Source organism: Engystomops pustulosus, chromosome 4 (genome assembly GCF_040894005.1).
Source record: "Engystomops pustulosus chromosome 4, aEngPut4.maternal, whole genome shotgun sequence".
NCBI classification, from domain to species: domain Eukaryota; kingdom Metazoa; phylum Chordata; class Amphibia; order Anura; family Leptodactylidae; genus Engystomops; species Engystomops pustulosus.
In genome coordinates, this window is record NC_092414.1 from 202570911 (window position 1) to 202598438 (window position 27528).

General features: G+C 43.9%; 2 protein-coding genes and 4 non-coding genes across 7 annotated transcripts in view; 1 reads left to right on the forward strand and 5 right to left on the reverse strand.

Moving 5' to 3' along the window:
• Positions 1–392: 392 nt before the first annotated feature.
• Positions 393–465, reverse strand: TRNAK-CUU (transfer RNA lysine (anticodon CUU)). The gene has a single exon. It is a non-coding gene; the product is annotated as a tRNA-Lys (tRNA).
• Positions 466–843: 378 nt separating this feature from the next.
• Positions 844–916, reverse strand: TRNAK-CUU (transfer RNA lysine (anticodon CUU)). Its single transcript has one exon. It is a non-coding gene; the product is annotated as a tRNA-Lys (tRNA).
• Positions 917–1283: 367 nt separating this feature from the next.
• TRNAK-CUU (transfer RNA lysine (anticodon CUU)) lies at positions 1284–1356 on the reverse strand. The gene has a single exon. It is a non-coding gene; the product is annotated as a tRNA-Lys (tRNA).
• Positions 1357–1732: 376 nt separating this feature from the next.
• Positions 1733–1805, reverse strand: TRNAK-CUU (transfer RNA lysine (anticodon CUU)). Its single transcript has one exon. It is a non-coding gene; the product is annotated as a tRNA-Lys (tRNA).
• A 5012-nt stretch (positions 1806–6817) lies between these two features.
• On the forward strand, positions 6818–25262 carry ANGPTL6 (angiopoietin like 6). 2 transcript variants are annotated; one of them, XM_072149449.1, is made up of 6 exons: positions 6818–6963; positions 17919–18556; positions 19819–19996; positions 20173–20366; positions 21426–21696; positions 21910–25262. In XM_072149449.1, exons 2-6 carry the CDS (start codon positions 17972–17974, stop codon positions 22098–22100), a joined length of 1419 nt encoding a protein of 472 aa, XP_072005550.1. In that variant the 5' UTR covers positions 6818–6963; positions 17919–17971; the 3' UTR covers positions 22101–25262. The 2 variants fall into 2 exon arrangements, with proteins under 2 accessions (XP_072005550.1, XP_072005551.1); XM_072149450.1 differs by lacking the exon at positions 6818–6963 and adding an exon at positions 7051–7162.
• The window catches only part of SHFL (shiftless antiviral inhibitor of ribosomal frameshifting), a 28264-nt gene continuing 25635 nt past the window's right edge, over positions 24900–27528 (reverse strand). Inside the window, exon 9 of the mRNA XM_072149451.1 lies at positions 24900–26391. Coding sequence (XP_072005552.1) covers positions 26174–26391 — 218 coding nt within the window. The 3' untranslated portion in view covers positions 24900–26173. The remainder of the gene's footprint in view (positions 26392–27528) is intronic.

Consider the following 27528-nt stretch of genomic DNA (forward strand, 5'->3'; position numbering starts at 1 on the left):
GATAAATGTGGCCCACTGTTTTAATTTTTTTTTTTAAATGTATTAAAACACAATAAAACCTCTGTAAATTTGGTATCACCGTGATCGTACCAACCCAAAGAATAAAGTAGACATCATTTGGGGAGCACAGTGACACAAATACGTTTTTTTGCCAATTTTTCCACATTTGGAATCTCTTTCCACCTTCCCAGTATGGGTCATGGAATAATAAATAACGTCACTGAGGAGTAAAATTTGTTACGCAGAAAATAAGCCTCACACAGCTCTGTACATGGAAACATGAAAAAGTTATAGATATTTGAAGGTGGGTAGCCAAAAATTTAGGAAAAAAACCCTATGTCCTTAAAGGGTTACTTTCAAGATGTCTAGACCCAACAAAGGAGCAAAACCAACGCCCAACGTGGGGCTCGAACCCACGACCCTGAGATTAAGAGTCTCATGCTCTACCGACTGAGCTAGCCGGGCTGTTGAGCAAACCTTTCCGGTGGGTGGATATAGGTGGAGCACTGTAGCTCCGCCCACCAGAGTGTAAACCCAGCCCCTAAATCTTGAATGGAGCAGGAGCAGCAGGTCTCATAGGTCAATGCTCCATAGAACGGAAATACAAGTCCCAGTGCTCAGCACTCACCACCACAAACTCAATAAGGATTTTTTTGACACTCGATGTAACAAAATAAGTTATGTAAATAAATTTTATAAATCACTCGGCCCCTAGAGGTCAACATAGAGGGAAACGCAAATATTCTTACTCACCTATTTATATTTTATACATCATAATAATATATTAAATACAATTTCAAAAATGTGCAGAAGTGTCTGAACCGTATAGAAAAACAAAAGTTCCGCCTAACGTGGGGCTCGAACCCACGACCCTGAGATTAAGAGTCTCATGCTCTACCGACTGAGCTAGCCGGGCTGATGACTAATCTTTCCCAGTGGGTGGACATAGGTGGAGCAACCTAGCTCCGCCCACCAGAGTGTAAACCCAGCCCCTAAACCTGGAATGGAGCAGGAGCAGCAGGTCTCTTAGGTCAATACTCCATAGAACGGAAATACAAGTCCCAGTGCTCAGCACTCACCACCACAAACTCATTAAGAATTTTTTTGACACTCAATGTAACAAAATAAATTATGTAAATACATTATATAAACCACTTGCCCCCTAGAGGGAAACTTAAATATTCTAAATCACCTATTCTTATTTTATGCATCATAAAAATATATTAAATACAATATCAAAAATGTGCAGCAGTATCTGATCTGTATAGAAAAACAAAATAAACCGCCCAACGTGGGGCTCGAACCCACGACCCTGAGATTAAGAGTCTCATGCTCTACCGACTGAGCTAGCCGGGCTGATGAGCACATATACCAGGTGGGTGGACATAGGTGGAGCAACCTAGCTCTGCCCACCAGAGTGTAAACCCAGCCCCTAAACCTGGAATGGAGCAGGAGCAGCAGGTCTCATAGGTCATTGCTCCATAGAACGGAAATACAAGTCCCAGTGCTCAGCACTCACCACCACAAACTCATTAAGGATTTTTTTGACACTCAATGTAACAAAATAAATTATGTAAATACATTATATAAACCTCTCGGCCCCTAGAGGTCAACATAGAGGGAAACTCAAATATTCTTACTTACCTATTCATATTTTATGCATCATATAAATATAATAAATACATCAAAAAAATGTAGCAGTGTCTGATCCGTATAGAAAAACAAAATATCCCGCCCAACGTGGGGCTCGAACCCACGACCCTGAGATTAAGAGTCTCATGCTCTACCGACTGAGCTAGCCGGGCTGCTGCAACTTTAAGAAAAATTGGGCTTCAGTTGTGGGGAAATATTTTAGTTTTTTAATTTATTTTGGATGCTCCTATAATATGATGGGAATATTAATTGGGACCATTCCGTTCGGAACTCTGTGGTCTATAGCCGTGTAGTGCAGCTAAGCTTCCATGTAAAGGAATCTTTAGAACACTCGGGGGCACATTTATCATACGTTGGCGCTTCAAGAAGATCATGCGCCCGATATCCTGCATGTGTAGCTTCCCCACTCAGGTCTGACAGAGTTCACCTTCTTCTTCCCGGTGTATGTAAGTGCATTGTCTTACGACACAAATTGAATGTTAAATCCCGCGCTCAGACCGAATCTGTTGCATCGTCCGATGGCCCTCCCCCGATTTGTGTCGCGTGAAAGCCGGCACGATTGCGACCCAATCCGATCGCGTGCGGTCCCTGAAAAGTCGGGAAACCCGATGAAAATCTTAGTAAATAAGCCCCTGTGTGTCTAAGTATTTTGTATAATGACATTTTTGTACACTCATGTACCCCTCACACTGCTGTGCACTTAGCTCTCTGCACTGAACTTTTCCACAGCCCCTTCTCCTCTGCTTTGTGTGAATGCTGGAGCAGGCGTCAGCTCATTAGGTAGAAACAGGACAGCAGTGCCCACTACCTCTCAGGTACCTATGTCCCAACACATGGACAAAATTCACTGTTCCATACGCCATGTCTGAACATGCACCTCGACCTTACCTATCACAGCTTAATATGAGAATTGGACCCCACACATGCGCATTAATCGAAATAAATACAATACCACATACAGACAACATACACACACACATGCAGGATATATACACACACACATACAGGATATATACACACATACAAGATATATACACACACATACATAATATTGTACACACACATACAGGATATACACACACACATACAGGATATACACACACATACAGGATATATACACACATACAGGATATTGTACACACACATACAGGATATATAGACATATACAGCATATATGCACACACATACAGGATATTGTACACACATACAGGATATTGTACACACACATACAGGATATATACACACATACAGGATATACACACACATACGGGATATATACACACACATACAGGATATACTCACACATACAGGTTATACACACATACAGCATATATACACACACATACAGCATATATACACACATACAGCATATACACACACATACGGGATATATACACACACATACAGGATATACTCACACATACAGGTTATACACACATACAGGATATATACACACACATACAGGACATACACACACATACAGGATATATACAGACACATAGAGGATATATACACACATACAGGATATACACACACATACAGGATATATACACACACATACAGGATATACACACACATACAGGATATATACACACACATACAGGATATACACACACATACAGGATATACACACACATACAGGATATATACACACACATACAGGATATATTCACCCCAATGCATTTTGATACAATTACAAATGCAATGGGCAAAACGCATCTCACAACACAAGATTATTTATGATGGTAAAAACAGTGATGCACTTTACACCAGGTATTAGTTGGTTTAGTTTCTGGCGCACGGGCTCGGTCACACCCCCTTTTTCAAGGCCATGCCAAGTTTTCCATACAAGTCAGAAAACTTCCCAAAAATGGTCTAAAATCCTTCCTAAATTTGTCGCACATCCTCCCCTTATATTGTCAGCCCGGGTTCATTTCTCCCTCATCTTAATCCTGGGGGCCCCCTTTCATCTCTCCCCTCATATTGCGGGCCCACACTTATGTTCTCTTGTGGCCTCTCACTTCCTCCTCATATTGTGACCATTCACCTCCCCCTTACATTGTGGCCCCTCTCATCTCCTCCTCATATTGTGGCACCTCTCATCTCCCCTTATATTGTGGCCCCTCTCATCTCCTCCTCATATTGTGGCCCCTCTCATGTCCTCCTCATATTGTGGCCCCTCTCATCTCTTCCTCATATTGTGGCCCCTCTCATCTTTTCATTGTTGCCGTGTAATAAAAATAATTAAGACTAGGCACTTACCTCTCCCCCGTTCCCCAGCAGCAGCTCTCCTCTTCTTCCTTCTCTGCTGCTGCTATGTGGCAGATGTGAAGACGATGGACGTGATGACATCATCATATGATTACCTATTACAGGTAACTGGCGCTCAAGCTCTGATAAATGTACCCCTTTGTTTGGGGGATGCTGATCCCAGGATTGGGGCAGAGGGCATTAGGGGCGCAGCCAGCCATGTAGGATGGGGTGTTATCAGGTGTTGGGGCCCACCGTTGGGCCAGTCCACACCTGTGTGGGGGTATTAGTTCATGGAAAAGCTATTTGGGTAATGGAACATTCCGTTAATTTTCTGCAAGTACAGAATGCAAAACACCAGGCGCATGTGTTTATCTGGCCCCGCCCCTCATTGGGTGTTTGTAAACACAATGCCACGTGTGGACGCTCCCTCAGTGTGCGGCCCTAGGCAGCTGCCATTACATATACTGGGCGGGGCATATCCTGTATGTAAATGACTGTGAGTCATGAAACGTCTCCCTGGCAGCAATCAGATGGAAATCTCCTGCTGCTGCCGAAACCAACGATAAAAGGACGGGAACATTAACCAAAAAAAGTCCTGCTAAGAATACAGCCGGCTGCAATGCTTGGCTCCATCCCACAGCACATCCGCCTGCGCCAAACCCTGCTACACCGGATTCATGGAAAGAACGTGCAGAATTCCTGTGGAGCAGACGAGAACGAGGAGATTTCTTCTTCTTTCTTTTGCTGTTTAAAAACTCACATTTTGGAATGTTAGAAAAAAAACTTTTAATATATTTGCAGTGAAGTCCACCCTAACCTGCACTACCAAGGGGGATAGAAAAATAATACACAGTGATGTCACAGTACAAGGATAATACACACAGTGATGTCACAGTACAGAGATAATACACACAGTGATGTCACAGTACAGGGATAATACACACAGTGATGTCACAATACTGGGATAATACACACAGTGATGTCACAGTACAGGGATAATACACACAGTGATGTCACAGTACTGGGATAATACACACAGTGATGTCACAGTACAGGGATAATACACACAGTGATGTCACAGCACAGGGATAATACACACAGTGATGTCACAGTACAGGGGTTATACACACAGTGATGTCACAGTACAGGGATAATACACACAGTGATGTCACAGTACAGAGATAATACACACAGTGATGTCACAATACAGGGATATTACACACAGTGATGTCACAGTACAGGGGTAATACACACAGTGATGTCACAATACAGGGATATTACACACAGTGATGTCACAGTACAGGGGTAATACACACAGTGATGTCACAGTACAAGGATAATACACACAGTGATGTCCCAGTACAGGATAATACACACAGTGATGTCACAGTACAGGGATAATACACACAGTGATGTCACAATACAGAGATAATACACACTGTGATGTCACAATACAGAGATAATACACACAGTGATGTCACAGTACAGGGATAATACACACAGTGATGTCACAGTACAGGGGATAATACACACAGTGATGTCACAGTACAGAGATAATACACACAGTGATGTCACAATACAGAGATAATACACAGTGATGTCACAGTACAGGGGTAATACACACAGTGATGTCACAGTACAGAGATAATACACACAGTGATGTCCCAGTACAGGATAATACACACAGTGATGTCACAGTACAGGGATAATACACACAGTGATGTCACAATACAAAGATAATACACACTGTGATGTCACAATACAGAGATAATACACACAGTGATGTCACAGTACAGGGATAATACACACAGTGATGTCACAGTACAGGGGTAATACACACAGTGATGTCACAGTACAGAGATAATACACACAGTGATGTCCCAGTACAGGATAATACACACAGTGATGTCACAGTACAGGGATAATACACACAGTGATGTCACAATACAGAGATAATACACACTGTGATGTCCCAATACAGAGATAATACACACAGTGATGTCACAGTACAGGGATAATACACACAGTGATGTCACAGTACAGGGGATAATACACACAGTGATGTCACAGTACAGAGATAATACACACTGTGATGTCACAATACAGAGATAATACACACAGTGATGTCACAGTACAGGGATAATACACACAGTGATGTCACAGTACAGAGATAATACACACAGTGATGTCCCAGTACAGGATAATACACACAGTGATGTCACAGTACAGGGATAATACACACAGTGATGTCACAGTACAGGGACAATACACACAGTGATGTCACAGTACAGGGATAATACACAGTGATGTCACAGTACAGAGATAATACACACAGTGATGTCACAGTACAGAGATAATACACTCAGTGATGTCACAGTACAGGGATAATACACACAGTGATGTCACAGTACAGGGATAATACACACAGCGATGTCACTGTACAGGGATAATACACACAGTGATGTCACAGTACAAGGATAATACACACAGTGATGTCACAGTACAAGGATAATACACACAGTGATGTCACAGTACAGAGATAATACACACAGTGATGTCACAGTACAGGGATAATACACACAGTGATGTCACAGTACTGGGATAATACACACAGTGATGTCACAGTACAGGGATAATACACACAGTGATGTCACAGTACAGAGATAATACACACAATGATGTCACAGTACAGGGATAATACACACAGTGATGTCACAGTACAGAGATAATACACACAATGATGTCACAGTACAGGGATAATACACACAGTGATGTCACAGTACAGGGATAATGGATGATGTAGACACTGTGACCATGGAGCTATAGAGTATAATATAATTTAGGACATGTCCCTCTATCACCCTTTCATTGTCCTCAGTCCTGCGTCTCATGTCTCTGGTAGTTGTGGGGCTCATGGGATGTAATGAAGTTGATATAAGAAGCTGTGATCCTCCTGTAGAGGGAGGGGAGGCTCCTGTCCCCATCCCCTACATAACCAGAGGGAAGAGCTGCCGCCCCCAGTCCATGCTGAGCATCCATAGGATAACCTGCCGGACGGTAAGTGCCCCCCATACCCCTCTGTGTCCCCCACCGCTCCTCCTGCCCGGAGCTATTATTATTATTACTGGCTCCTTCTCTATAGTCTCCAGGGGCGGAAAATATCCTCCCAAATTTTAGGAGTTTTCTCTGCAGAAGCGAAAAAATATCAGACGGCTGAATGGTCTGATGCCTCCTGTCCGGCAGACGCAGGCTATACGTATGTGTATTATATATTATATATATTATCTTATTACTTATCCTAGTATTATACCATATCTTCTACAGTCTATTATAGTTCTCATACACGGTATATAATATTATCTCCATGACATGAACTCTCTCTATTATACAAATTCTCTACTGTTTTATTATCTGCCGTCTATTATATCTCTATATTATATGATCTATAGTGGTAGATTATCTACTGTCTATTATATGACACAGTATTTCTGTATTATATCAGCTAAACCTTGTCATTCGTATTATATCATCTGCGCTGTATTAGTATTAGATTAGATACACCCCGGTATCTATTATCTACGGGTCATTATTTGCTTATATACTTTATCTCTAGTATATTATGTATAATCTGTAGCCCGGGTTCTCTGTTTTATGTTATATTGTCTCTCCCATTGTGTTTGTGCTGTTTTCGTTTTTTCACGGCCCATTTTGCGTTTGTAGGTTTATGTCTGAGGTAAATTTTTGGTGTTATCTACCAGATGTTTTATATTGTATTGTCTACGTGTTATATATTATACTACCGTACCATAACATACAAATTGTAGCTAGTATAATATATAGTATATCACACAGGGGATTTATCAGACGTGTCTGAGGTAAAACTGCTCTAATTGCCCACAGCAACCAATCAGAGCTCAGCTTTCATTTCCCCATGGCTGTTTATAAAATAAAAGCTGAGCTCTGATTGGTTGATTGGTTTCCATGGGCAACTAGAGCAGTGTTACCTCAGACATTTCTGATAAATCACCCCCCTATGTGTTATACTATATATTATACTAGCTACATGTTGTATGTTATTCTATGTATAGTATCTACTTTATATATAATAGTAGCTGCTTGTTATATTATTTACTATACTATCTATATCGTATTTTTTACATTATAATATCTATTTTATATTATTACACCCCCTACCAGTTGTTATATTACACAATGACACCGTATTAAGGGCTCTCCTTCCTGTGAGGTATCACAATCACTGAGACATTGAAGCAGATGCTCAGCTGAGAGAAGTATGAGGGTGATGGCACACATGGCGTTTTTGGCCCGTTTTTAAGCAGTCCGTCAAAAAAAGGCATGTGTTTTTTGAAAACGCATCAGTTTTTGACAGGTTTGACCAATTATCTTAATTGAAACTGGTCAAAAACGCATGCGGTTTTTGACGGACTGCTTGAAAACGGGCCAAAAACGCGTTCAAAACGCCACGTGTGCCATCAGCCTAAGGGTGCTCTGACACGGTGCGTTTTTGGTAAGTTCTTGGACCGTTCTTGGTGCATGTTTACCATGCGTTTGGCTGGTTTATATACATTTTCACAGCTGCTTAAACTTCCACAAATAAAAAATACCCATTCCGTTAATGCATGCGTTTTTGGACGGACTGCTTAAAAACGGACCAAAAAAGGGGTTCAAAACGCTATGTGTGGCATCACCCTTAGAACCACGCTTTGGATGTTTTCATTTACTGACAGCAAGCGCAGATCTAGACCATGGTGAGGAAATGTATACATCCACGGTTGGGACCCCAGTCTAGATCTTGTCCTGCTCACACCGTTGAGGTGTGCGTTACTGTGTCGTAAGTTGTACCACTGAATGACAGCAAGCGGAGACCATTGTTCTAGTTGCTTGTGGCAACCAATCAGAGCTCAGCTTTCATTTTACTACAGCAGTTTATAAAATGAAAGCTGTGCTCTGATTGGTTGCCATGAGCAACTAGAACAGTTTTGCTCTTAGACACTTCTGATAAATCTCCCCCAAAAAGTCTATCACACAGTTGGGGTATATAGCTGACCTATGTGCACGTGACATAAAATGGCAGACATTTCAAGGTGACAACCTCTATAATGGTCACCATTTTGGTGGTCACCCAGATTTCCCAGCTACTTGTATATATTTGCAGCAGTGAGCTCATTTGTGACGTTGCAGTGCCACCTCTGGCCACTAGGTGGTGTTGGTGATATCATGGAATTGTATATATTTCTATAGGTCCCAGGCATATCCTATAGTTCCCATCACATGTCATGTCCCAGGGGGGAAGAGAGGTGACTTCTCATTCATCTCCATTCTCCTTCATTAAGGATGAGATAGCACCCAGCGTTTGTTAACCCCGTCATATAAACATGGGTGACCCCTCCCGGCAGAGAGCGGGATTCTCAGGCCTGTATCCCGTCACCTTATCTTCCTGCTGTCATCCTCTGCTCATTAGGATGGACACAGCAGAGGTCCACCAACATCAACATGGCCGCCCACTGAGGGGGCGCCGGGGCCTGGTGCCTCTCTAACACCGTATCACACGGGATGGGATTAGATACACAGCTCAGCAGACAGTATAACACGGGATGGGATTAGATACACAGCTCAGCAGACTGTATCACACAGGATATAATTAGATACACAGCTCAGCAGTCACTATCACACAGGAGAGGATTAGATACACAGCTCAGCAGACAGTATCACACAGGATATGATTAGATACACAGCTCAGCAGACAGTATCACACAGGATAGGATTAGATACACAGCTCAGCAGACAGTATAACACGGGATGGGATTAGATACACAGCTCAGCAGACAGTATCACACAGGATAGGATTAGATACACAGCTCAGCAGTCACTATCACACAGGAGAGGATTAGATACACAGCTCAGCAGACAGTATCACACAGGATATGATTAGATACACAGCTCAGCAGACAGTATCACACAGGATAGGATTAGATACACAGCTCAGCAGACTGTATCACACAGGATAGGATTAGATACACAGCTCAGCAGACAGTATCACACAGAATAATATTAGATACACCGCTCAGCAGACAGTATCACACAGGATAGGATTAGATACATCAGCTCAGCAGACAGTATCACACAGGATGGGATTAGATACACAGCTCAGCAGACTGTATCACACAGGAGAGGATTAGATACACAGCTCAGCAGACAGTATCACACAGGATAGGATTAGTTACACAGCTCAGCAGACAGTATCACACAGGATAGGATTAGATACACAGCTCAGCAGACTGTATCACACAGAATAGAATTAGATACACAGCTCAGCAGACAGTATCACACAGGATGGGATTAGATACACAGCTCAGCAGATAGTATTACACATGATAGGATTAGATACACAGCTCAGCAGACAGTATCACACAGGACAGGATTAGATACACAGCTCAGCAGACAGTATCACACAGGACAGGATTAGATACACAGCTCAGCAGGCAGTGTCACACAGGATAGGATTAGATACACAGCTCAGCTGACTGTATCACATATGATGGGATTAGATACACAGCTCAGAAGTCAGTATCACACAGGATAGGATTAGATACACAGCTCAGCAGACTGTATCACACTGGATTAGATACACAGTTCAGCAGACTGTATCACACAGGATAGGATTAGATACACAGCTCATCAGACTATCACACAGGATGGGATTAGATACACAGCTCAGCAGAAAGTAGCACACATGATGGGATTAGATACACAGCTCAGCAGACAGTATCACACAGGATAGGATTAGATACACAGTTCAGCTGACAGTATCACACATAAAAGGCTTAGATACAGCATACAGAATCACCCATTATACCCATAGATACAACAGCTTGAAACAAAGTATCACACAGGATAAGTTTAAATATAACAGTTCATCAGAAAGTATCAGACAGGATAATCCTAGATAAACCGTTCAGAAGACAATACTGTACATGTTAGGCTTAGATACAGCAGGTAGTATCACACAGGATAGGATTAAACACACCAGTTCAGCAAACGATATCACTCCAGATTAGATACATCAGCCCAGCAGACAGTATGGCACAGAATAAGCTTAGATACAGCAGCTCAGCAGATGGTATCACACATGATAGGCTTAGATACAGCAGCTCGGCAAATGGTATCACACATGACAGTCTTAGATACAGCATCTCCGCATATGGTATCACACATGACAGTCTTAGATACAGCATCTCCGCATATGGTATCACACATGACAGTCTTAGATACAGCATCTCCGCATATGGTATCACACATGACAGTCTTAGATACAGCAGCTAGGCAGATGGTATCACACATGACAGGCTTAGATACAGCAGCTCGGCAGATGGTATCACACATGAAAGGCTTAGATACAGCAGCTCAGCAGATGGTATCACACATGACAGGCTTAGATACATCATCATAGTAGATGGTATCACACATGACAGGCTTAGATACAGCATCTCCGCAGATGGTATCACACATGACAGTCTTAGATACAGCAGCTCTGCAGATGGTATCACACATGACAGTCTTAGATACAGCAGCTCGGCAGATGGTATCACACATGACAGGCTTAGATACAGCAGCTCGGCAGATGGTATCACACATGAAAGGCTTAGATACAGCAGCTCAGCAGATGGTATCACACATGACAGTCTTAGATACATCAGCTCTGCAGATGGTATCACACATGACAGTCTTAGATACAGCAGCTCGGCAGATGGTATCACACATGACAGGCTTAGATACAGCAGCTCGGCAGATGGTATCACACATGACAGGCTTAGATACAGCAGCTCGGCAGATGGTATCACACATGACAGGCTTAGATACAGCAGCTCGGCAGATGGTATCACACATGACAGGCTTAGATACAGCAGCTCGGCAGATGGTATCACACATGACAGGCTTAGATACAGCAGCTCTGCAGATGGTATCACACATGACAGGCTTAGATACAGCAGCTCGGCAGATGGTATCACACATGACAGTCTTAGATACATCAGCTCCTACATTTATTAGGATTTTTATGTTTGGTCTCTGCTTCCCCCTATTGGATGCTGCTCCTGCACTATGCATTGCGGCCACTAGGGGTCACTGCATGTCGTCAGCCCATCACCAGGGTGTAGTGTCCCTTTAAGGGGATAAAACCCTATATCTAATATAAAGGATGTATGGAGGGCGCCATTCACTCATACAGTCACCCGCTCTTATCCAGTCTCTCACCAGACATAAAGTGGAATTGTGAGTGCAACCCGACACCAGTAACCACATGTGATATCTGCCAAGGCCTGAGCGCTGAGGTTTTGGCTGGATTTGCGCTTGTCAGCAGAATTCTTCTCTCTCAGTTTTGCTTCTCTTTTTCGTCTCTTTGTCTCTGGGGGATAGAGGGAAGGGAAGCAGCTGAGATACATGTGCAGCTCGGGTGCCCCTCCCGGGTGTAGGGTGCAGCCGCGGGTGTAAAAGGGGCGCGTTACACTTATTATATTGTATCTTTGCGTAATTGTACGAGATTAGCTGTTTTTTTTCTATATGTGAATCTATAGCGCAGATCATACTGTTGGCTTCCATTCACCTCAGTGCAGTCATTTTATTTTTATGCATTGAGCTCCCCCTAGTGGCAGCTGCAGGCAGACCTTTTTTTTGCACTTATAGTTGTATATGATATAAATACATTGAAAGATATAGGAGGGGGGGGGGATCGTTTATTATTCACTTTCCACCAATCTCTTGACAAATATTTTTTTTTATGTTTCTGCACCTCTTGCACAACATTTATTCTTCTTTCACTCAACTTGAGAGCAGCTCTTCAATTCGGACACTTTTCTTGCACTTCTAGTTTCCCAACACGTTTTTGGCACACTTTTGGCTGCAAAATTAGACCAACAACTAAATCCCTTGATACCAGGTGCCAAATATGAACACCTTACTCCAAAAATAATAAATATACCCCCCATGTTGCTCAAAACGAGCACCCCATAGTAATAATTCATCTGAGTGGATTTTGAAGTCTTTATTTAAACAATTCTGGACCTTTAAACAGTAGAGGGACCTTAAAACTTTTTGTTATGGGACATGACATCTGTGTGTGTCACTTATAATTTTTAACTATGGGCTATTACTAAGATCCTGCTGAATTTTCATCCTTTCCCAACCCACTGATTTCTGCTTCACAAGCAGAGAACACCCCCTGAGTTCTGAACTTGCTGCTCCACAAGCAGAGGACGCCACCTGAGTTCTGAACTTGATGCTCCACAAGCAGGGAACACTCCCTGAGTTCTGAACTTGCTGCTCCACAAGCATAGAAAGCCACCTGAGTTCTGAACTTGTGGCTCCACAAGCAGGGAACACCCCCTGAGTTCTGAACTTGCTGTTCCACAAGCATAGAAAGCCACCTGAGTTCTGAACTTGTGGCTCCACAAGCAAGGAACACCCCCTGAGTTCTGAACTTGCAGCTCCACAAGCATAGAAAGCCACCTGAGTTCTGAACTTGTGGCTCCACAAGCAGGGAACACCCCCTGAGTTCTGAACTTGTGGCTCCACAAGCAGGGAACACCCCCTGAGTTCTGAACTTGCTGTTCCACAAGCATAGAAAGCCACCTGAGTTCTGAACTTGTGGCTCCACAAGCATAGAAAGCCACCTGAGTTCTGAACTTGTGGCTCCACAAGCAGGGAACACCCCCTGAGTTCTGAACTTGCTGTTCCACAAGCATAGAAAGTCACCTGAGTTCTGAACTTGTGGCTCCACAAGCAGGGAACATCCCCTGAGTTCTGAACTTGCAGCATCACAAGCAGGGAACACACACTGAGCTCTGACCTTGCAGCTCCACAATCCGGCAAGATAGTTATACTGTTTAATTCCAAAATTGGTTTTATTGGCAAAGATTATAATAAATAAGTTATCAAACATATACAAGGGAGGGTAACTCCAGATATCACAAGACAGAGGCAGGAGAATGCCGCAATAGGTCTCCTGGTATTGAGATTTTGACCAGGGGGCATCTAAATATGGAGTAATACTAAATAATGTATAAACAAACTGAGAGACAGCTCTACTGGACTAACAAGGGGTGTATAGAATCCCACAGATGGTAGTCGAAAACCCTACAGGGACATATTTGGAGACAATCACAACCACATGTTACCCTGGAAAATCCACCCGGAATGGGTCTCCACTCTCCACTCTCTCCAATCATTAGATGTTTTTGGAAAGTTTGTTTTGGAGAGTTTGTACCATTCCCGATGCCCCTATCTCTTTAGTTGTTTGATGAGTCAAGTTCAGAAGGGCAACGTGTCAGCATCCGACCCAAATAGGTTAAACTTTGAAGCCAAGTATTGATTAAAGCCTAACTACAAAATACCTGAAAATTCAGCTCAGTTATTCTCAGATCCTGTAGCCCCATCTCAATTTCATGACCACTTTCCAAAACTGCAGATAAAACTGTAGATAAAAAAACTTCTACGGCAGAAGAAATGTTGTACTTCCAGCAACATAAACTGATAATAATATAAATACATTGCAGCAGTTATTATATATTTCACTCATCAGCCAATAGTCATAAAGATATGAAAAGAGGGTGTGGTCCTAACAACTTCTGCTGCAGGAGGAATGACATACTTCAGTTATCAGCCAATAGTCATAAAGATATGAAAAGGGGGTGTGGTCCTAACGACCTCTGCTGCAGGAGGAATGATTTATTTCACTCTTCAGCCAATAGTCATAAAGCTATGAAAATGGGGTGTGGTCATAACAACCTCTGCTGCAGGAGGAATGACATAGCTTTATGACTATTGGCTGAAGGGTGAACTATGTCATTCCTCCTGCAGCCGAGGTTGGTAGGACCACACCCCCTTTTCATATCTTTATGACTATTGGCTGATGAGTGACATATCTCATCCTTCCTGTGCAGAGGTTGTTAGGACCACACTCTGTTTTCATAGCTTTATGACTATTGGCAGAAGAGTGAACTATGTCATTCCTCCTGCAGCAGAGGTTGTTAGACCACACCCCCTTTTCATATCTTTATGACTATTGGCTGAAGAGTGAAATAAATCATTCCTCCTGCAGCAAAGTGTTGTTAGGACCACACCCCCTTTTCATATCTTTATGACTATTGGCTGAAGAGTGAACTATGAAAATGGGGTGTGGTCCTAACAACCTCAGCTGCAGGAGGAATGACATAGTTCACTCTTCAGCCAATAGTCATAAAGCTATGAAAACAGAGTGTGGTCCTAACAATCTCTGCACAGGAAGGATGAGATATGTCACTCATCAGCCAATAGTCATAAAGATATGAAAAGGGGGTGTGGTCCTAATCATCTCAGCAACAGGAAGGATGACATACTTCACTCATCAGCCAATAGTCATAAAGATATGAAAAGGGGGTGTGGTCCTAACAATCTCTGCACAGGAAGGATGAGATATGGCACTCATCAGCCAATAGTCATAAAGATATGAAAAGGGGGTGTGGTCCTTGGGACTTCAAAGGAACAAGTACGTAAATTAGGCAGCAGCGCTTGGTACCACATAATCTATTATGTTCATAGGTCTCAGATATTCAAGAACCCGCTGGGCTCAGCATTTCTATAAAGTGGCGATGAGGAACAAGTAGGGTTCTGTCTACTGGATCCATTTTCGTGCTTCAATACATTTATCCATCACCACTTTGGACTAGACTTTTCTGCGCACAACATAAAGTACATATTTTTGTACCCACAATTCTGGCAGAGAGGTGAAAAAATTTGGGAGTGGGTTTCTAGGAATGTGCTATTTTGTATGAAAGGTACAATAGTCAAAATAGTGCATTCCCTGAATATTTTGGACTATTCTTTCCTTTTAGTATTGTATAAGTATAACCCCTTTATATGCCAAATAAGCTGGATCTCAACGTACGAGCAAAGTCGTTGTCGTCGTAGACTTAAAGAATTAACAATTACGACAAGATAATCTTCGGGACCTTGACAGCCTTGAGTAAACTTGTTTGACCAAAAAGAAGTTCTATGAAGTTAAATTGGGGGTAAACTAACAAAGCAATCTGATATTATACAGATTTTGGTCATTTGGACACACATCCATACCATGGGTCTCATGCCGTTCAGTGATGACCCCACTAGTAGTGACCACATTGACCACCCACCCAGTGGTGTAACTAGAAGCTGATGGGCCCCAGTGCAAAGTTTGTGCCAGACCCCCGACCATAATGTATGGTTTATAGTACTAGTCTTCTCATATGGGAAAGTGACACCTTATGGGCCCCCAAAGCCTCTCGGGCCCATTCAGCTTAAAGATCTTGTGGGAACTCAATGTTCTACTCAGTGGTGCCTTCCAGTAGTGTTTTATAATATAGGTGGTTTGGGCAGTCGCCAGGGGCCCAAAGCTTCTTAAGGGCCCATTTCTACCTGAACCAGTCACCAAAATTGATACTGTCCTGTACAGATATTAAAGAGAAAGACCTCTAGCCATGAAATCCTTATGCTTACCAGGGTCCATCTAGGACCTTTCAAGGTCCTCCAAAGATCCTCAAAAGGCAGAACTAAAAGTGGACAGTAGGGACCCACCTCCTTTCCCAAATAAATTACATTAAAAAAATAGACTTGTAATTACTGACAATTTATATAGAGCCCAGGGGTCTTAATCCGCCACTGGTGCCTTCATCAGGAGTAATATACACTCACCGGCCACTTTATTAGGTACACCATGCTAGTAACGGGTTGGACCCCCTTTTGCCTTCAGAACTGCCTCAATTCTTCGTGGCATAGATACAACAAGGTGCTGGAAGCTCCTCAGAGATTTTGCTCCATATTGACATGATGGCATCACACAGTTGCCGCAGATTTGTCGGCTGCACATCCATGATGCGAATCTCCCGTTCCACCACATCCCAAAGATGCTCTATTGGATTGAGATCTGGTGACTGTGGAGGCCATTTGTGTCCAGTGACCTCATTGTCATGTTCAAGAAACCAGTCTGAGATGATTCCAGCTTTATGACATGGCGCATTATCCTGCTGAAAGTAGCCATCAGATGTTACAGGGTACATTGTGCTCATAAAGGGATGGACATGGTCAGCAACAATACTCAGGTAGGCTGTGGCGTTGCAACGATGCTCAATTGGTACTAAGGGGCCCAGAGAGTGCCAAGAAAATATTCCCCACACCATGACACCACCACCACCAGCCTGAACCGTTGATACAAGGCAGGATGGATCCATGCTTTCATGTTGTTGACGCCAAATTCTGACCCTACCATCTGAATGTCGCAGCAGAAATCAAGACTCATCAGACCAGGCAACATTTTTCCAATCTTCTACTGTCCAATTTCGATGAGCTTGTGCAAATTGTAGCCTCAGTTTCCTGTTCTTAGCTAAAAGGAGTGGCACCCGGTGTGGTCTTCTGCTGCTGTAGCCCATCTGCCTCAAAGTTGGACGTACTGTGCGTTCAGAGATGCTCTTCTGCGTACCTTGGTTGTAACGGGTGGCAATTTGAGTCACTGTTGACTTTCTATCAGCTTGAACCAGTCTGCCCATTCTCTGACCTCTGGCATCAACAAGGCATTTCCGCCCACAGAACTGCCGCTCACTGGATGTTTTTTCTTTTTCGGACCATTCTCTGTAAACCCTAGAGATGGTTGTGAGTGAAAATCCCAGTAGATCAGCAGTTTCTGAAATACTCAGACCAGCCCTTCTGGCACCAACAACCATGCCACGTTCAAAGGCCACAAATCACCTTTCTTCCCCATACTGATGCTCGGGAGAACTGCAGGAGATTGTCTTGACCATGTCTACATGCCTAAATGCACTGAGTTGCTGCCATGTGATTGGCTGATTAGAAATTAAGTGTTAACGAGCAACTGGACAGGTGTACCTAATAAAGTGGCCGGTGAGTGTAGATACGCATGTGACGGCATGGAACAATGATGGTGACCTTAGTTGACCTGAGTGTAATTACTTTGTTTTCCATTCCAGGACATATATACATATAAAAGTTTGGACCTCCAGCTGTCTAAGATACTTTTATAATGACCTTCTACTCACTCATTTGGATAACCCTTCTACCGAACCTCTGCCAACCCCAGTTGACAGGCGAACACATCAATATAAACAATGGAGGAGGCCAAGGGAAATGCACGTACACGTTTGTGGTGCCACATCAGAAAATCACAGGAGCTGTGTGTGTTAGTACGGCTAAGTTTCCGGAAGCTTTTGGAGTAAACAGAAGCGAAGTTGAAGAGTTAAAACATGAGCTCAATCGGCAACACATCGAGATTGAGAAGATTAAACGTCTGGTAGATAGGGACCACGAGGTAGCGAATGAGATGGACCATCTCCGAAGAGAGAGCAGAAATATGGGATCCCGTCTCAGTCACCTACATGTACAACTCCTCCATGAAGTTCTTCAAAAAAGGAATGACTCCAATGAAGTGTTTCAGGGAGAAGATAAAGCAATCAATATCACCTCTGAGGTCCTCACCTTGGCTTCCAAGTACCGAGATCTCCAGGACAAGTATAACTTCCTGACATCATTGATTAACAACCAGAGTCTTATCATTGCACATTTGGAAGAGCAGTGTCTACAAATCTTCGGAAGACGTCAAGCTGACCAAGTAAGGACACTAAAAATTGAATCATGATCCATTAAAAAGTAGCACCTGCTCTACTTCTTCATGGATTGGGCTGAGGGGACAATAAATATAGCCTACCTCATAGTCTGTTTTATATAAGATACAAATGAACATCACTTGAGCCAAGGCTTTTGTGTGGGAATCAAGTTCTCCAAGACTGGATGGTTGACATGGAGTTGGCCCTCATAAGAGTTTCCATCTTGGTATCATTTCTGAACTCCATGAAGAAGTTCTAGGGCCATAGGTAAAGGTGGCACAGAGGACTATTCCTCTGTCCCTAATGGTCACTTTTGTAGCAGTGCCCTCTATTCCTCTTAGATCCCAGTCCCACTAGAGGATATTGGGGCAGATTTACTTACCCGGTCCCGTCGTGATCCCGCGGTGCGTTGTCCGACGAAGATTCGGTTCCGGTGCAATTCACTAAGCTCGTGCACCCGATATCCAGCAGGTGTCGCTGCTGTGCCGAGGTCCGCCGGAGTTCACCTTCTTCTTCCCGTTGTATGTGAGTTCTTGATCTAGGGACACAAATTCTTTTTTAAATTCCACAGTTTGTACGAATCCGTTGGGTTGTCCGACGGCCACGCCCCCTGATTTCTGTTGCGTGTAAGCCGGCGCCAATGCGACACAATCCGATCGCGTGCGCCAAAATCCCGGGGCAATTCAGGGCAAATCGGAAATATTGGGGAAACCCGACGAAAGTGCAGCCTTTTACCTGGTCCAGTCGCGATCCAGCGGCGGGTTCTCCAACGCTGATTCGGGTCCAGCCGGGATCCACTAAGGTCCGTGCGCTGATTTTCACTAGGTGTCGCTGCTGCGCCGAGGTCCGCTGGAGTTCACCGGAGTTCACCTTCTATTTCTTGATGCAGGTAAGTGCGTGTCAAGCAACACTTTTTAAAAAAAAAATCCAAGGTTTTTCCGAATCTGTGGAGTTTTCCGACGGCCACGCCACGTCGCATGCAACCCGGCGTGAATACGGGTCAAATCGGAAATTGCCGGATACCCGGCGGAATGGTGCGATTCGGACCCTTAGTAAATGAGCCCCTATGTGTTTGCTTGGTCGGCCTATTCAACTGGGTATAAGCATATGGATTGTTGACTCCCCAAACCACTTCTACGAATCTCACTTATTGGGGAAGCAGGTCCTCCAAGAATAATCATGGTCGTAGTGGTTCTAAAGTAGAATAAGAATTCTTCTCAATTCATTAAAGAATGTTATTTAAATATCAGATTACGTATATTTCCAGGCGCCATCGTTTCCGCAGTCAACCAGCAATTCTTCAGAAGGTAAAAAGAAACAAAATCGTGACACTCATGTGGAGAAGACTGATGGGACGTCAGAAAAGAAAGAAATACTCCCGACACCGGTCACCAAGACCATCTCCACAGAACCGGTCACCAACACCGAGCCCTCCAAGTCAGAAGGTGCCTCCTTTATCTTGTATAGTTTCTTCAATTCAATGGACGATGATAAAAAAATAATAATAATAATATAACAGAAACAAAAATAGACAAATTTTAGATTGTAATTACTTACAAAATTATTATGAAGTCGGGGAATTCCTTTGGTCTACATTTATCCATTTCTTCCTGTTGACCAGGTCCATGGGCAGATTGTTATGAAGCTTTTTTAGAGGGTCAGAAGTCTAGCGGTATCCATCTCCTGAAACCACAAAACAGCAACCAAATCATGCAGGCCTGGTGCGACCAAGAGATCAACGGAGGCGGCTGGACGGTAATCCAAAGACGACAGGATGGATCCACCAACTTCTTTAAAACTTGGCATAACTACAAAGTAAGAGAAATTTCACTTCTGATGTCCAACATTTCATTGCTGAGGTTGTCCGGTTGTATGGGCCCATAATGTACCTTGTAAATAGGGCGTAACTCACACTGGAGAGGACCCTACATTGCTGGCAAACCCTGTATTTACATAGGCCTGGTCTGGGGGTCCATTTTGTGGCGTTTGTATGAGGAACCCCTTCCGTATGTCCTATTAGGGGTTATACAGACAACAATGGACAGAGTCCCTCAAATTAAACTTACACTATCCATCGGAGAGTGTCCCAGATGTTGTCTATTAGTCCCAACAACCAGCCTAGTCCTTTGGGATTTGTTATTGATGTGTTACTGTTATGTTTATCAAGTTAAAGAGAACCTGTCACCAGCCGCCCAACACACCGCACAATGTACCTTTTAGAAGTCTTCATACTTTTCCACTGATGCCTCTATCCATGGGATTAGAGCCACCATTCTTCTAAGAAAAGACTTTTATTGATGTCCTCTGTTCCAGTCATGGAGGCGAGGAGCTGCAGTATACAGTCAAGGTACCCCGCCCGCTTCAATGATGTTGACACTGCTAACCCGGCGAAAGAGAATTCCTAAGGGCGGGCTGAGGAGCACCTCCTCCTTCCTGAGAGTGGTTAATGATGTAGCAGAAGCAAGTCACACAAAGCCACTGTCTGTCTCTCACTTGCTCGCCACCCTCAGGAATTCTCTTCAGCTGGGTTAGCAGTGTCATTGAAGAGGGTAGGGTAGCTTAACTGTATACTAGAGCTCTTTTTTTAGAAGAATGGTAGCTATAATGGTCACAGTGGCCCGTAGCCTTGCTGTGATCGGCCACCTGTTGTTCCGCACGCTGAAATAAAGGATACATTCAGTGGTGATTGCCGCTTCTGTGGTCTTTTCTAGTGCACTATACTCCCACGGGATGGAACCATCAGTGGAACATTAATAAAGACATCAAAAAGGTTCTGTGTGTGCTTTGTGGGTGGGGTCGCTGTTGACAGGTTCTCTTTAAGTCACATGTTTATGTTTTTCCTAATTGTTCTGTTTCCTTAAATACCTTTTATAGCTTGGATTTGGTAATTTGGACAACGAATATTGGTTGGGTCTTGAGAACATTTACTGGTTGACTAAACAAGGAAGCTATAAACTTCTTATCCTCATGGACGACTGGCAAGGAAGACAAGTCAGCGCTGAGTATGATCAGTTTAGAATCGAACCAGAGAGCGACTTCTACCGATTGCGTCTAGGGCAATACCGCGGCACGGCTGGAGACTCCCTCTCTTGGCACAATGATAAGCAGTTTAGCACCTTGGACAAAGATCGGGACTCATACTCAGGTGAGGAACATGGCAGAAGTTTTTGAGATGGTGATTGCTCGTTTCAATGACCTTGGTTTGGACTTTCTTCAAGTACCTCCGGCTTGAGGGTAATTTATAAACTGGGTTCTTCTCACTAGCCAACTTTACTAAAAATGTTTAGTAAAAATGAACTTGTTTGTGTCATATTTTTGACGAGGGATTCTTCTAAAGTTCTCACTTATCTCCTTAAAGGTAACTGTGCCCATTTCCAGAAAGGAGGTTGGTGGTATAACATGTGCGCACATTCCAACCTGAATGGAGTCTGGTACCGTGGTGGTCATTACCGTAGCCGTTACCAAGATGGAGTCTACTGGGCCGAGTTCCGTGGTGGAGCTTACTCTCTGAAGAAGGTCTCCATGATGGTTAAACCCAACAAACAGTGACCTCATGGACCCTACATCAGAGACACCAGCTCATCAAGTTTAACCCTTCAGTAATCCGTATGAAGAATCTTGACGTTGCCTCGTAAGTCTATCAACTGGATGGATACCAGACCAGGTGTTCAGTTTTGGAAGCTCTTGTTAGAATGTTCTTTACTGCTCGTATTGTGAAGAACCCCTTTCATCGCAAGTTACACTAATAGACCATGTCCATCCATCCAGCATTCATCTGCTACTAAGTTGCTGTGTTCATCCAGAAGAAGAGTATAAGAAGTATGATGCTTTCTGACTTGACAAAGATCTGATCTCCTGGGTGTGGTATCCTTATCAACGCTCTACTACAGGCCATTAGTGGTACCTTTTATTTTTCTCGGAATGTTTTTGAATCTTCCATATTGCGCCCAATGATTATGGAACAAACATGTTGCCAAAAAATATTTTTGCACTCCTTTTTTGTATATTTTTACATAATAATCACAACATAACTTTGGTGTCTCTTCTATGTGCAGATATCCAAATTTTACAACACAGGCGCGTCAGTGCCTAGACTGTGGTGGCGAACCTATGGCACAGGTGCCAGAGGTGGTACACAGAGCCCTTTCTGTGGGCACCAAGGCCTTCACCCCACCACAGAGTTTGCCAGACAGAACTCAAGGCCCAATACAGAGCAGGATGCACCATGCTCAGCGCTATTTTAAAGCCACATCCTTGGCTGCCAGGACTACAGGAGGAGCGGGAAGGGCTGGATAGAGATGGATTGTCATTGGAGCTCCTGCTCTGGGCCCCCTGATTCTTCCTCTTCAGGGGACCCTGGAGGGAAGCTACAATCCAAATTTCTCCATCATCTTTCTATTGTATTGGTGAACTCAGGACACCAATACGATTAAAACCTATGATACAGCAGGGATCAATAAGTTACTGCTTAATTTGTCCTGTTGGCACTTTGCGACATATAAGTGGATTTTGTTGTAGCTTGGGCACTCTGTATCCAAAAGGTTCGCCATCACTGGCCTAGGAGAACATTTCCTAGAAGTGACTACGGGACATAAATACAGGTGGTTTAATGTTGGTCCTTCCAAAAATTTACATGGTTATCAAAAAGTTCATATATTGTTTGTGTAGCCGGGCAATTCTGTACGGGAACATGGATGCAAATGAGCTCTCCCCCAGAAGGCATACAACTGCCTCGCTAGTGACACCTATAGGTAGCTGCACAGTAAGTCCATGTCCGACCCATACAAGAGCCTTAACACATGAATAGTGATAAGAGTCTGGTTACAGTTATTACAGTATAAGCTATTTACCCCAGTTATCCGGGGTAGCTACTAATAGGGGGCACTAATGATACAGTATTCATCTTACTGGAGGAGAGCTAAATTGCATTAAGATCTATCTATATATTTTGTTTTCAGAACATGGAGAAGTTTAAAATTTTTTTTTTTTATGTTATTATTCCTGTCTTTTTATGACAGATCCATGCGAGATAAACCTAGATGCTTATTTCCCTATGAAAGCTCTTCCTGGCAGGCTAGTCTTATCATAGGGATAGTAATTCTCAGAGCTGACACTCAGCGTGGAACATTAAAGCACAGGAAAGGGAAAACATGTCTATGATAACACAGAGCTGCTAAAACATAGAAATGGGGACAGAAACAGGAAATACTATCAGGGGGACAGGAACAGGAAGTGTTATCATGGGGCCAGGAACAGGAAGTTGTACCATTGAATGATATTGGTTTTCTATACACCGATAATGACCCCAAATCTTCTGCACCCTAATAAACATACAATTTAACAATGAATGTTGTCTATGCCCCTCCCCACAATGTAACAGGAAGTGTTATCACAGGAACAGGAAGTGTTATCACGGGGACAGGAAGTGTTATCACAGGGACAGGAAGAGGAAGTGTTATCACAGGGACAGGAAATGTCATCACGGTGACAAGAACAGGAAGTTGTAGCATTAAATAGTATTGGTTTTCTATACACTGATAATGATCCCAAATCTGCTGTACCCTAATAAACATGCATTTTAACAATAATTGTTGTCAATGCCCCTCCCCACAATGTAACAGGAAGTACTATGGGGACAGGAAAAGGAAGTGTTATCCCGGGGAACGTGAACAGGAAGTTTTAACATTTAATGCTATTGGTTTTCTATACACTGATAATGACCCCAAAATCTGCTGCACTCTAATAAACATACAATTTAACAATGGATATATTGTCTATGCCCCTCCCCACAATGTAGCAGGAAGTGTTATCTTGGGGACAGGAACAGGAAGTGTTATCACAGGAACAGGAAGTTGTACCATTGAAATATATTTGAGATATTGGTTTTCTATACACGGATAATGATCCCAAATCTGCTGCACCCTAATAAACATGGATTTTAACAATAATTGTTGTCAATGCCCCTCCCCACAATGTAACAGGAAGTACTATGGGGACAGGAACAGGAAATTTTAATGCTACTGGTTTTCTATACACTGATAATGACCCCAAAATCTACTGCACCCTAATAAACATACAATTTAACAATGAATGTTGTCTTTGCCCCTCCCCACAATGTAACAGGAAGTGTTATCTTGGGGACAGGAACAGGAAGTGTTATCGCGGGAACAGAAACAGGAAGTTGTACCATTGAATGCTATTGGTTTTCTATACACTGATAATGACCCCAAACCACCCTAATAAACATAAAATGTAACAATGACTATTGTCTGTGCCCCTTCCCACGTTGTAGTCTGGAAGACGCCCACAATGCAACAGTAGAAAAAAAACCCACATTTGCTGCAAAACTTATATACTTATTATTTTTATTAACAAAAATATTTGCAAAACAGCAAAACATTCAATATCCGGCAACGAAATGACACGGGACGCGGTAAGAATAAGGCACTCATTGCAAACTATGAAATGTAAGACTCCGAATGGATAAGGAAATCGCATAAATAACAATTCCCTGTGTGTATTTGGTATTCTCTTTATGATCCAAGTGATGGCACAGCTGTACAATATGATAGGATGGGAATCTGACAGCAAGTAGGCGGATCCCTATCGCTCCTTGGGATGTACCAGCTTGTAAAAACACTATTATTTGGAAAAAAAAATAAGAGATTTCGAGGAAACCTCGATGGGGTTTTTTTTTTTTTTTTCATAAAACCCATAACAAATAAAGGATTATGTTTTTACACCCTGCTTCCCGTTCTCATCCTGTGTCTTGTCAGTCGGTGGACGCTCCCCTGATGGTGGTCGCAGGAACACTGCAGCCAATCGGTGGCCTCCATATTGAAGGAATATGCTTCCATCATATGGAAAAGTTGTGTAGCGGCCACTGATTCGCCACAGTCTTCCCCTGACCACAGACGAGAATGTCAACAAGTCGTCCTGGGAAATCAGAGCACTTTTTTTTTTTTACCCCTGACACCAGATTACACCCCATTAATCTCCCCCCTCCCCCAAGTAAGGGATGAAATGTCCTTTCTGTAATTCCCACTTTTTTGTGAAATCTCACTCGTTTCTCTATAAAAAAAAATCTCCTCTGAATGTAAATGAACAGAGAAGAGTCATATTTTGCCTGTGGTGATTCATATTTAGAGGCTGCAGGAAAGTGACCCATCAGATGCCCCAATTTTGTCTATAAGACAGTTATATCTCCGGTTCTGTAATGCTGATGCAATGTGAAAGATGAGATTCTTATCTTTAATATGACACCACCACCATGCATCTGGGTACTATAGGACTGAAGATAGGGGCGTTTGAATTGTGGCTCCTCTCAAGACTCTAAAGATGACTCATCTCAGGAAAAAAAATGACTCTTCTCTGCTCATTTTCACATGAATTTGGAGGAGATTTTTTTTTAATGGGAAAACAGGTGAGATTTCACATAAAAGAAGGAATTCTAGAAAGGACGTTTCATCAAGTACCTGAGGGGGGTGGTAATGTGGTGGGGTAAATCTGATGAAAGAGTATCATTAAGTAAATGAAATTCGTATAAAATCATTTGCGTAGATACTTCCAGCCTCCGTACACCAGGAGACCCATGACAGGACGATGGGCGTTGTAGTCTGGTCCTAGCTGTCGTTGCTGTCGCTCCCGTCTTCGTCGGACTCTTGTATGTCATCCAGGATGAGGTCGTCCACGTCACATTGGGTCAGGCTGCCCTGGCTCAGGCAGGTGGCCACAGTGGAGCCGCTGCTCACATGCACCGTGCTGGGGTACAGGACTTTGGGAGCGTTATGTTTCGTCCTGCTCCGGGGATGGACACATTCTAGGCCAGGAATGTAAGGCTCTGGGTGTAGATAAGGAGAGGTCAAGGGTCATGAACTCGGGAACGGGTCAAATTATTATGGTAAAACACAGAGACCATTTATACAGTCTGGGTTTTCATCCCAAAAAATTTACATCCTTGGCTACAAAAAGCCACTGGTGCCAGGATGTAACATTTACGTCCTAGGCTGCAGGAACTTGTGGCTACACTTCTGTCCGGGGCTACTGGAGCCCATGTCTGCCAGGACGTGACATTTCCATCTTCTGGACTTATAGACACACTAGTGCACGATCTGGGCCTTGTGTTCTCCGGCTCTGGCTCCCTGCTCCTATGCTGCGCTAATCGGGGGCAGAGATCTCTGATACTCACCTTTCCCCGCTCCCCTGATGCTACAGCAGTCTTCTTCTTCTTCTCCATTGCTCCTGCGGGGGCTGTATGCACCGCCTCTGAAGCCTGCAGGCGCTATGATGTCACCACATCACATCATATCTACAGGAGTCGTGCATACAGACGGCACACACAGGAGAAACAAAGAAGAAGAAGATGCTGCGGCATCAGGGGAGTGGGGAAAGGTGAGTATGTTTTTATTTTTTTTCCACAGCAGGGCTGACGTAGGGGGTACTCTGGCTGCTGTGGGTGGCACTCTGGCTACAATGGGGGACACTCTGGCTACAATAGGGGGCGCTCTGGCTACTACGGGGGGCACTCTGGCCGCTACGGGGGGCACTCTGGCCGCTACGGGGGGCACTCTGGCCGCTACGGGGGGCACTCTGGCCGCTACGGGGGGCACTCTGGCCGCTACGGGGGGCACTCTGGCCGCTACGGGGGGCACTCTGGCCGCTACGGGGGGCACTCTGGCCGCTACGGGGGGCACTCTGGCCGCTACGGGGGGCACTCTGGCCGCTACGGGGGGCACTCTGGCCGCTACGGGGGGCACTCTGGCCGCTACGGGGGGAACTCTGGCCGCTACGGGGGGAACTCTGGCCGCTATGGGGGGAACTCTGGCCGCTATGGGGGGAACTCTGGCCGCTATGGGGGGAACTCTGGCCGCTATGGGGGGAGCTCTGGCTACTATGGGGGGAGCTCTGGCTACTATGGGGGGAGCTCTGGCTACTATGGGGGGGGACGACTCTGGCTGCTATGGAGAGCACTCTGGCT

Coding starts and splice junctions, on each gene's coding strand:
- ANGPTL6 (XM_072149449.1), top strand. CDS start 17,972: ATGACCTTCTACTCACTCATTTGGATAACCCTTCTACCGAACCTCTGC. Junction 18,557..19,818: donor GAAGACGTCAAGCTGACCAA/GTAAGGACACTA, acceptor GTATATTTCCAG/GCGCCATCGTTTCCGCAGTC. Junction 20,367..21,425: donor AAACTTGGCATAACTACAAA/GTAAGAGAAATT, acceptor TACCTTTTATAG/CTTGGATTTGGTAATTTGGA.